Consider the following 11129-nt stretch of genomic DNA (forward strand, 5'->3'; position numbering starts at 1 on the left):
GTTTCGCATTGTTTTCTTTCGTAAATAGCTTGGCCTTCGCTTCAAACATTTTGTTGGCAGACATAAATTCGCTGTCTTGCAAAATGTTTATGTTTCGGCTGAGTGGAGCACAGGTTAGATGGTGATGAATGGCCGCTCTAATTCCAGTCAATGCACTTGGAGTTAATGCTTGGCCTTTCTCTGTTTTCACTTCAGCGAAGAACTTTCGCAGAATTTCACTCAAGTCCGTTGCACTTACTGTTTTGAGATCCACTGTAATTTTTCTTTTCTCACACCATTTCTCGAACTTTTTTACTCCCCACTCAGTTGCTCTCTTGGTGTTTTTCGCTTGAGCTTTTTGCTCAATCTCATCCAGTTGCTTGTTGTCTAACTCCAAGTTTTGACTAGAAAAAAGCTGAAAATTTGGGAGTTCTTCCATTTTAAAATGAAATTTCCAAACGGCAAACGTTCACTACGCAAGCTGTTCGCACCTGAATGGTTTTCCCGCGTCAATAAACGTAACCTGATTGGTTAACATTCATCGGATGATGAACCGAGAACCAATCAGCTGCAGGGCCGTTAATACATTAACGGCCCGCTAGGAGTCATTTGCAGCCCGCAAAGCGCGTGTTTTCAAGAGGGCAGTTTTCAATTTGGCCACGTATATTGATAATAATGCACTCTAACACTGACTAAATAAGGGTGTTCGGTGTGATCGTAATTGACAGCTTCTAAGATGAAACGCCTACAAAAAGAACATCTGCTTTGAATAAATCGATCTTGAGAAGGGTAAACAATGTTGAAATGCCACCAAATAAAATCCCTCCCCAAAAGAAATTACTAAAAGGCAGAACACCACATTCACCACTTTCTTTGGTGGTTTGTTTCGTTAAAAAGTAATAAGTAAAGGCAGAGCAAAAAGGCAAGCACTAAAGAACCCTGCCAGTTAATTGTGCCAGTTAATTGCGCATTAACACCCACACAAGGTCGACTTCTGGGCGACAGGCAAAGACATTTTTGTGTGTAACTGCTTTGCCTAGACGGAAACTGCCCTAGGGTTATTTCCATGGATACATCAAAAAGAACAAAAGAACTTCCCATGACGGTTCCTGAACTGAAAAGTACGGCTTATCTGCTCCCTGAGGTGGCTTGGCCAATCATAAAGCAGAACGTAGCTAATACAGGAAATTGCCTGCAGTGCTGTGAGGTGACCTGATGTGCTGGGCTAATTTTGCACCTACTTGTAGCACGAGGTAACATGGCAGGGTTTCGTGCATCGCTGTGAGTATTTCTTACTTTATTTTCAGGAGTTTGCCCTTCAGACTGTCAGTTACAAAGTTGATTAAGTTATAATCTTTCTGTTTATCTGTTTATAGGAACGCTGGTCAAAATGAAGATCCCTACTACAACGGGTATTTTCAAATCAAACAAAGCCGCAGGGAGTTAACTACACCGGTAATACCCTGTATGGTATTGGCATGGCTCAAAATCAGCCTCCACTGCATTATCCAGCGATGCTAAATCCCTACCCGATTTACCAGAACCCTGTACCTGCTACTAGCAATCACCTTCAGTTTGAACCAGACAGGGACAGTGCCAGTCCAAGTCCAAGTGAATCCTCAAACCGAAGTGAAGATCATAACAAGCGCAGTAGCTGGTCGTTGACTGAAGAGAGATGCTTAATTGCTGCTTATAATGAGTACTACGATAGCCTTAAGTCCACAAAAAGCAGTCAAGGCAAGAAAACCATATGGGAAGATATTCGGAAGCAGTTTCAAAGTATGTGCTTTGACAATGGTGTGGAGTCTGAAAAGGAGTTAAAGGAGAAGTGGCGAACGCTCTTGGATAAATACAAAAGTGTATGTGATAACAACAATCGCACGGGAAGGGAACGGAAAACGTTCAAACACTATAAAGACATAGATGAATTTATGGCTTCATCAGACAAAGTAAATCCAAGATTTGTCAAGGAAACGAAAGCCCACAAACAAGATTGTAGCTCCGATGATAGTGATGATATTTTATCGACCGGAAATCAAGATTGTGGTAAGAAACCAGAGAAATGGCCAACCACCTCTGCTGAAGGTAACAGCGCAGATGTAGAAAAAACTGGAAAAACTGGGCAAAAGGAGGAAAAAGGACAAAAGGAGAACAAGAAAAGGCTTAGCGGCAATGACATGGAGCTAGCAATCCTCGACATGATGAAGTCTCAGCAAGAATCCATCCAAAGATCCGAGGAGAATGATGAGAGTTTTTGAAGGTCTCCTCAAATCTCAGGCAGAAGCGCAGCGACAAAAAGAATTTGTTGTGTCTGTGTTAGGAAAACTTGGAGACATATTTGCTTCCAATAAATAGATTTTAACTCAGTGCTTTTATTCCAAAGAAAAACACTAGCACAGTTAACTTGATTGTTGCAAAAATAAATTTTAATTGATCTTGAATAGCATTTTGGACACTGAAAAACACAAAGCTGAAAAATGGTTACAACCGCTGTTTCTTCAGTATAATATACGTTACAGTTTTTTAGCAAACATAATTTTTTTATTTCCTGAGATTATCCTGTGTAATTTCTACACTTTCGATTGATTTTATATTACTAGATATATATTTTTTATTCAATCTGCTATTACTTTCAGGTTCGGATCAATCCGATCAGATATATAATTGCATAAATAAATTGCGAATCAAAATATAATTATTTCGTAACCTTGTATAATTTAGGACGCAATGAGGACAAAATCAAGGGGATACTGCTTATTCATTTGCAACGTATTGAACAAGGGCTTGTAGAACCGCAGCTGCAGCCTGGGATGGGGGACCACTGTCGTCATCATCACTATCATCTATGTCGAGTTCATCTCCTCTTAAAACAAATGTTATGTAGCATGCAGCACGCAATGATAGTGTCAGGTATTCTGTCACTATCCTTGTCTAGGCGCTTAAGTAAAACCCTCCATCTTCCTTTAGTCATACCAAATGCGTGTTTGGATACAATTGAATGGCTTGGTGCAAGACTGACGTAAGTGACTTTTTCGGGTGAAAAATGATTTTTTTGTTCAAAAGCGCCCGAATTTTTGCGTGTCGTCTTCAATTGAGTAGAAGAGCATAGCCCCGTATATTTTTTTAGCTGGTTTGCGCTTTGTCTTCAGAAAAAAAGAAAGAAACATTAGGACAACGGTGACTTCAAAACAATAATACAGGGCCGCAAAACGAAATGGATGAACATGGGCTTTAGAGAAAGATGAGCCTATAGCTTGACAGTTACAGTAAAGGTAACATAACCCCACGGCTAGCGTTAGACCTAAAAGCAAACCCTAACCCTTGGCCTAGGTTTAGCATTTAGTGTTAGGGTTACCGTTTTAGTGCTAGGGTTTAGGGTTAAGGCTAGGGCTAGGGCTAAGGCTAGGGCTAGGGCTAGGGCTAGAGCTAGGGCTAGGGTTTAGCGTTAAGGCTAGGGCTAGGGTTAAGGCTAGGGCTAGGGCTAGGGCTTAGGGTTAGAGTCTCTAAACACTTTGTGGTAGGGTTAGTTCTATTTTGGTGCTAGCCTAGGGAAAATAATAAAACAAGAAAACGCTTCATTTCATAAACACAGCATGCATGATCGGGAATCTAAATAAAGTCAACGACCAGTGTCTATTAGCGGTGGTTACCTATCTTCTGAGAGTGAAACGTTTTGCCATCAGTGAAAACATGAAACTCGTTTAGAACAAAAAAGAGTTCGGTTTGCATTCTTTCGAAAAAAAGTGAAAATCACTAGCGAAATGCAACATTTCATAGGTGCTACTGCGATGATGTAAAACATTTTGAAATGCAATATGCTATAACAGCGATGCTTGCCATTACTTTGACTGCGTGACGAACAACAAATACCTTATAAAACATGTTTTGTGAAACATTTTGCAATCAGTGAAAACATGAAACTCCTTAAGAACTAAAAAGAGTTTGGTTTGCATTCTTTCAAAAAAGTGAAAATCACTAGCGAAATGCGGCATTTCATAGGTGCTACTGCGATGTAAAACGTTTTGAAATTCAATGAGCTATAACAGTGCAGCTTGCCATTACTTTGACTGCGTGACGAACAAGAAATACCTTATAAAACATATTTCGTGAAATGTTGCCACAAGGAATTAACGCTTGACATTCGAAGAGAGACGATTTTTCCGAATTACAGTACTTGAACGGCTGAGTCAATCTGAAATTGCTCCGTCTCTGCGATAATTAAATACCCTGTATATTTGTGAAAACACTGAACTGAATCTAAGCGGGAAAACCAAAAACAAACGGAAAATATATAGCAAAAGGAATGGCATTTTTAAAGAAAAAAGACGTACACTGTTGTCTCTTTCTCTCGCCATCTTCTAACCTCACAAACGAATCATTCCATTGGGATTCCATGATAATAAAGGCAAGCAATCGAAAGCCGCTAGTCCATAATATGATTGGCGTTTGTTTGCCCCAGTTCCCAAAAGGTCAACTGTCACACTAACACAACAATGGTCAACAATCGCGACTTTGGATCAATCATTTCTCTTACATGAAAACATTGGCCATTTATTCCTGGAAAGAATCGGGGCTTAGGGCTATTTTTGTAATACATTACTTTTCTCAGTGAAAAAAATCTTTTCCGTCAATTCTGTTTCAATTAATATTCCGTTGGCTGAGCGAAATGTAAGTTTGTCACGTTTTCCATTGCCGACTGAGATCGACTGACAAGACCTATCGAGATGCATTAAAGATTATTATGGGATATCCCTGAGCAACTTCAACACGGCAAGGCCTACGGGCCGACTAAACAGATTTTTTTAGAGTCTAAAAGCACTTCTTTATTTCCAAACGTTCTGCACAGCAACATTTGGCAAATGGGCCACTTCTCGCCATCGACTCATTTTTTGGTATGAGAAGTGCTTTCAAACTCCTCGCCTGGCTTCAGTGTGCCTTCGACCGCTTAGCGATCTTGGAACAGCAGCACATCTCGCTTCTTTGAGATATGCTAGTGACTTAACGGGTTTCCGGGCTTAATGAAGTCCTTTCACCGCCAGGCGGGCGCAAATATGAGTCAAATAAGCGGACTTCATGCAACAGGTGAGGTTTCAACTTGTCTGATCGAAAGCTTGACGTTGTCTTGCGCGCCAAAATAATGCAAACGCAAGCTTACGTCACAACGTAGTTGAAGAAATTCATTTCCAGATCCCGTCTTTGAGCGAGTAAACTTTCCACTTTGTTTTGTACATCAGGCGAAAAAAACAAGGAATACAAACACAGGGCAATGTTTTCCTATTACGTTTGAGACCACATGCAAAAATTTGGGCGCTTTTGAACGAAAAAATCATTTATGTTTTCCCCTCTGGGCTTCTGGTATTAACATATCAACTGAGCGCTGTATTAACTGAGCTCATTTACTGGCCAATAATAATTTAGCTCTCACACAAATGTTTGGAGTTAAATGGCTGAGGGAAAGCCCAAAGCCGGATTTATTAAAATAATCAATTTGTAATTCATACAAAAATTTACAATCTGTTAGAAATATTTTGGCCCAGTAAAGGTGAGGGCAACCAAAACGCCAAACCATATGGCTTACATCCTGTATAAACATAAACAAGGTGGACAGGATCAGGGGAGGAGGTGGGAGTTCAAATGAGTGTCTTCGCTCGTTGATAAAAACTGAGCGAATGCACGACCACGCTTGCTAGCGAGGTCACTAAGCAAGCCGTTTGCCTAGAGGGGTTGCGATGTATTGACCTTCACCTCCACCCCTACCCTGTGTCACGCAATGCTACGTGACTGTAACCAACAAAAGACCAGAGGGATAAAACATAAAAATTCTATTCGCAGGCAAATATTTTATTTATGTTTTCCCCTCTGGGCTTCTGGTATTAACATATCAACTGAGCGCTGTATTAACTGAGCTCATTTACTGACCAATAATAATTGAACTCTCACACAAATGTTTGGAGTTAAATGGCTGAGGGAAAGCCCAAAGCCGGATTTATTAAAATAATCAATTTGTAATTCATACAAAAATTTACAATCTGTTAGAAATATTTTGGCCCAGTAAAGGTGAGGGCAACCAAAACGCCAAAAGCATTATAATGAAAATTATGATGCTGCCCCACCCCAGGAAATACAGCACTCACAAAAAGTGGCAAAAATAAAAACATCACAACTGGTCAAATATACTTATTCACTATATAGGAAAATATTGAGACTGCTGCCCTTGCTAATCAGTCCAGTATAGTCCTTGAATTACTGGAGATATGGATACTGCTGCCCTTGCTAATCAGTCCCATAAATCCCAAGCAAGCATTATGACAAGAACATAATAAGAAATGGAGTATGACCTTTAAAGAACAGGTTTTAAACGATGAAACTAGTCAAAACTACTGAATCAAAAAGAAGGAAAATATGGAGCCTGCTGGCCTTGCTAATCAGTCCCATAAATCCTTAACAAGCATTATTAATGAACACTGCTTATCAATTCGATAGCAACCATTAGAGAATAGGTTTTAAACAACAGGAGATATAGGAACTGCTGCCCTTGCTAATCAGTGCCATAAATCCTGAACAAGCAGTATTAAAGAACATTGCTAATCAATTGGATATAAACCATTAGAGAATAGGTTTTAAACCACACAAGATACAGGAACTGCTGCCCTTGCTAATCAGTCCCGTATATCCAGGAAATTATTACAGAACCATAATTATAAATGACCGAAACAGCTACATGTACTCATACTAATCAGTGTCATATTTCCTGAATAAAAAGACAGTGTAAGCTGCAGGTCTTACAACAAAAGGAACTAGGTTGATACCGAAGGAATGCGAATATATTTATGAAAGGCATTGGACTTCCACCTGCCCAAAACCCGTATCTGGGTATCAGATAAACCCCGGTCCGCAACATAAGAAGCAGCCCCAATCCTAAAACTGTGGCCCTTATAACGTGCCGGGTTGAGCCCACAGAATTTAAGCGCTAAAGACAGTTGGTCGGTAAAGGTGGTACGAGAAACTGGATGACCAAGTGATGTCATGAAAAGGGGGCCGGGTTTATTACCCCGCAGAGCTAAATAATCTAACATCAACTGGACTGGGCAAAAAGTAGGAGCACGAGTGATAACAATAGAAAAAGGGGGTTGGTTGTAATTGTGTTTAAAATCATGAAATGTAAGCTTTAATGAAACTATGCCATTGGAGTCATTCACCAGCTTCACTACCTGATGGATTTGTAAAGGTTGAGGACCATGCCTTTTAGTGGAAGTCATTTCATCGACTCTCAGAAAGGCATAGAAGGCAATCGAGCACATGGCTTGAAATTGACAAATTTGATACCGGGAACATGAAAATCTAGAAGCCGCTTCAATGATTTTGTGCAAAATTGGAAGAGTAATTGGAAGCCGGCTATCCAGACGGGTGCCCAGTTTACTGTAACCCTTGAGCATTTGCATAATAAAAAATGCTTGAGAAGGGTCTGGAAATCCAGACAGCTTATGGGAATATCCCAATGCAGAAACATAACTTTTAACTGTCGATGGAGCATAATGATTATCAAACAAATAAGCAATAAACAGTGCCAAATTAGGGGGTGAAATAGGAATTCCCATAGGAACCCCATGAAAAGTTGAATGTAAAAACTGATTATATAGCTTCCAAGCCCTTTTGTAAGTAGGAAGGGACGATGGCTGAAGGCTTGATTTCACAAGGGTTGAGACTATGGTGGCCAGTTCTGAGGCTGCAGAAACCGGGGAATCTCTGTGGGGCATTGATCCATATGAGCTGGAGCCAAACGTCTGAAAGTCTGTACCTGTAATCGAGACAGAGAGTCCGCTAAATTGTTGTAGATTCCGGGGATGTGTTTTGCCTTGAAGACAATGTTATGTCGTAAACAAATAGAAACCAGCTTCCTAACAAAACTCATCAATGGTTTGTCTTTGTATGATTGCTTATTGATAACATGAATAAGTGCCTCGTTGTCGGTAAAGAACAAGACACATTGATTACTCATTTCATGTCCCCACAGGTACAAACTTAAGACGATCGGATAAAACTCTAAGATAGCAATATTACAATAAGCCCAAGCTTGTGGCCATCTCCCACAGCACCATCTGCTACCAAAAACTGTACCAAAACCAATTGCACCTGAGGCATCTGTGTAAAGGCTCAATTTGCCAGAACTGTGCCAGGCATCATCAATGAAAAAGGACCGGCCATTGAATTCAGCCAGGAATGAGAGCCAAACTTTTAGATCCTCTTTGACCTCCTTATTAAGCCGAATAAGATGATGAGGCAACTTGACCCCTACCGTAAGGTCAATCAGGCTCCTTAAAAAGGCTCTACCTGGCTTGATGACCGAGCAGGCAAAATTTAATAGGCCAATCAATGACTGGACCTCCTTCAGAGATGCCTTTTTACGCTTCAAAAATTCTGAAATCAACAGTGTGCTTTTGTGAATTTTGTCAAGAGGTAGGCGAGCCTCTGAACAGATGGAATCCAATTCAATACCTGCAAATAACAAGGTAGTGGCAGGGCCACAAGTTTTTTCAGGTGCCATGGGAATGCCTAAGTAAGAACAGAGACTCAAAAACTGATTTAATTGGTCTTGACATAATTTAGCTGACGAGGCTACAATCAGAAAATCATCTAAAAGATGCAAAATGTGATCAATGTTCAATTTCTGTCTTGCAATCCATTCCACTGCAGAACTGAAAGTCTCGAAGGTGAGACAAGAACTAGAACATCCCATAGGCATGCACCGGTCGTAATAATACAAGCCCCTCCACTGCATACCAAGCAAATTGTAATCATCTGGACAAATTGGTATAATCCTAAAGGCATTTTTAATGTCAGTTTTCGCCAAAAAGCATCCCGGACCTGCCATTTTGATAAATTGAACTGCATCATCAACAGTAGCATAGCAAACCCTAGTATGCTCAGAGTCAATACCATCATTGACTGAGGAGCCCTTTGGATAAGACAGGTGGTGTATCAAACGAAACTCACCTGGGGTCTTTTTAGGCACAACTCCCAATGGGGATATACGGAATGGCTGAAGTGGAGGAAAATGAAAAGGACCGGCTAACCTATGGGAATCAAGCTCTTTGTTAATTTTATCGTCTACAACCGTGGGGTGTAGAAAAGCAGAAACAAGGTTTTTGGCTGTTGAAGACACTCTTTCGCCTTGAAATTGAATTGGAAAGCCGAAACTGAAACCAGAGTAAAGAAATTCCGCAGTGGAATGGTTGTACCCCAACAGCAGAGAAATCAACCTATCAACTTTTACTGGCGTTGGGAGATTTGGACTTGGCAGACTGGGTGTTATTATTGGCTGGCTTACTTGGGGGACGAAAATTACACTGAGTTGCCCTATGGTCCCCTGAACACTTGTAACAGGAATGCTTAAAAGAACAGCCTGGACAAACCAGGCCCCGGTGATATTTAAAACAAAAACCGGCAGGAACTCTAGGCAAATTTGCCCGCACCCGGGGCTTAGCAGCATGTTCAGGTTGTGGCCTCCTGGTTATAGGAGATTGAGCACGAAGCCACAATTCCCCATGCAAAACCCCCCAAGGAAAGGAAGAGGCCTGTCGTTGCCGTAGAAAACGAAAGTTTTGGTCATAATAACTCCAATTGTGACCCCTGGCCGCCAAGTCCTGGATGATCTCGCCATATTTCATCAAGGCAGGGGCCTCGGCTGGGTACTTAGAGGTGTAAACCCCTACAAAAATTAAAAAGCAGGTATTCCATGCTTCAATGGTCGTAATCTTTGGTTTGGAGACTGGCTCCAGGCAGAGAGAGGGGATGGAACCCTTCTCAGCATTACATGTATCTACTGTTACACTATATTTATTTTCTAACTGAGGATTTGCAATAAGGGTTCCAAAATCAATATATTCCTCATTCCATATCTTGGCCCTGATCTTATCGGAGACACGAGCATCAAGTGGTAGACTGGATGATACAAACAACTGGTCAGGTCTGATGGTCTCACCTGTTAGGCTCTTCTGGACAGCTGTGATGGAGCCCTGGACAAGGGAACTGCCTCCAGTTAAGGGGTCTGTGAAGGGAACCTCAGCTAGGGCATCTGGAGGGGGCACAACACTGTTGTTGGCATCCATCCGACGCGACACTTCGTCAGCCACCCTGTTGACAAGTTGGTCAATCAACTCAGGGGGAAGTATGGAAGTTGACTCCGGAGACACCACGGGAGCTTCTGGTTCTGAATGGGCTACCCCGGTTCCTGAGCACTTCACAGATGTTCGTCTGCCACTCTTCTGCTTCTTCGCAGCTTGCGGTTTAGCAGTAGAGGCTGAAAGCCTGACTGAACGTTTAGGCGGCATAACTGCAAAGAGAACTCACATAATGGCAGAAACTGAAGCTCTTCTAAACAAGAAAATTAAGCTTAGAAACTGTTAAAGGATAAATAAAATGTAAATAAGTGAAGGGCAGGGACAAGCCATGTCAGACAAAGAGTCGACGCACCAGCAAGCCCTATAAATGCTCAAAAGACACAGAGGGCGAAGCCTCAAAAATAAAAATAATTTTGAGGGTGAAACCTCAAAGGCAAAAATAAAACAACCTTGAGGGCGAAACCTCAAAGGTAAATAATTATAACAACCCTGAGGGCAAAACCCCAAAGGCAAAGATCTAACAACCTTGAGGGCGAAACCTCGAAGGTAAATAATGATAACAACCTTGAGCAAAACCTCAAAGGTAAATAAAAACCTTGAGGGCAAAACCTTGAAGGTAAATAACAACAACAACCTTGAGGGCGAAACCTCAAAGGCAAATATAAAACCTTGAGGGGAAAACCTCAAAGGTAAATAACGATAACAACCTTGAGGGCGAAACCTCGAAGGTAAATAATGATAACAACCTTGAGCAAAACCTCAAAGGTAAATAAAAACCTTGAGGGCAAAACCTCGAAGGTAAATAACAACAACAACCTCGAGGGCGAAACCTCGAAGGCAAATATAAAACCTTGAGGGGAAAACCTCAAAGGTAAATAACGATAACAACCTTAAGGGCAAAACCTCAAAGGTATATAATGATAACAGGCCTCGAGGGTGAAACCTCAGAGGTAAACATTAACATCAGCCTTATAAAAGTCAAAAACCATTCAAAAATGATAGATACATTTATAGATACCCATCACAGGC

The 11129-nt window shown here is 41.2% G+C and overlaps 1 protein-coding gene and 1 pseudogene across 1 annotated transcript; one reads left to right on the forward strand and one right to left on the reverse strand.

Moving 5' to 3' along the window:
• The first annotated feature begins 1451 nt into the window (after positions 1-1451).
• LOC145499487 (uncharacterized) lies at positions 1452-2432 on the forward strand (annotated as a pseudogene).
• A 3972-nt stretch (positions 2433-6404) lies between these two features.
• LOC145501010 (uncharacterized) lies at positions 6405-10703 on the reverse strand. Its single transcript, XM_081480578.1, has 2 exons — positions 9962-10703; positions 6405-7777 (listed from the first exon to the last, which is right to left on the reverse strand). Exons 1-2 carry the CDS (start codon positions 10308-10310, stop codon positions 6777-6779), a joined length of 1350 nt encoding a protein of 449 aa, XP_081336704.1. The 5' UTR covers positions 10311-10703; the 3' UTR covers positions 6405-6776.
• Positions 10704-11129: the final 426 nt, after the last annotated feature.

The sequence above is a fragment of the Orbicella franksi genome, chromosome 10 (assembly GCF_964199315.1).
Source record: "Orbicella franksi chromosome 10, jaOrbFran1.1, whole genome shotgun sequence".
Classification (NCBI taxonomy): domain Eukaryota; kingdom Metazoa; phylum Cnidaria; class Anthozoa; order Scleractinia; family Merulinidae; genus Orbicella; species Orbicella franksi.

What these genes read in the sequence shown, in the direction of transcription:
- LOC145501010 (XM_081480578.1), bottom strand. Translation starts at nt 10,310, where the DNA reads ATGCCGCCTAAACGTTCAGTCAGGCTTTCAGCCTCTACTGCTAAACCG. An exon ending in TGTCCAGAAGAGCCTAACAG is followed by an intron (nt 7,778 to 9,961) that starts GTGAGACCATCA and finishes TCTCGATTACAG; the next exon opens with GTACAGACTTTCAGACGTTT.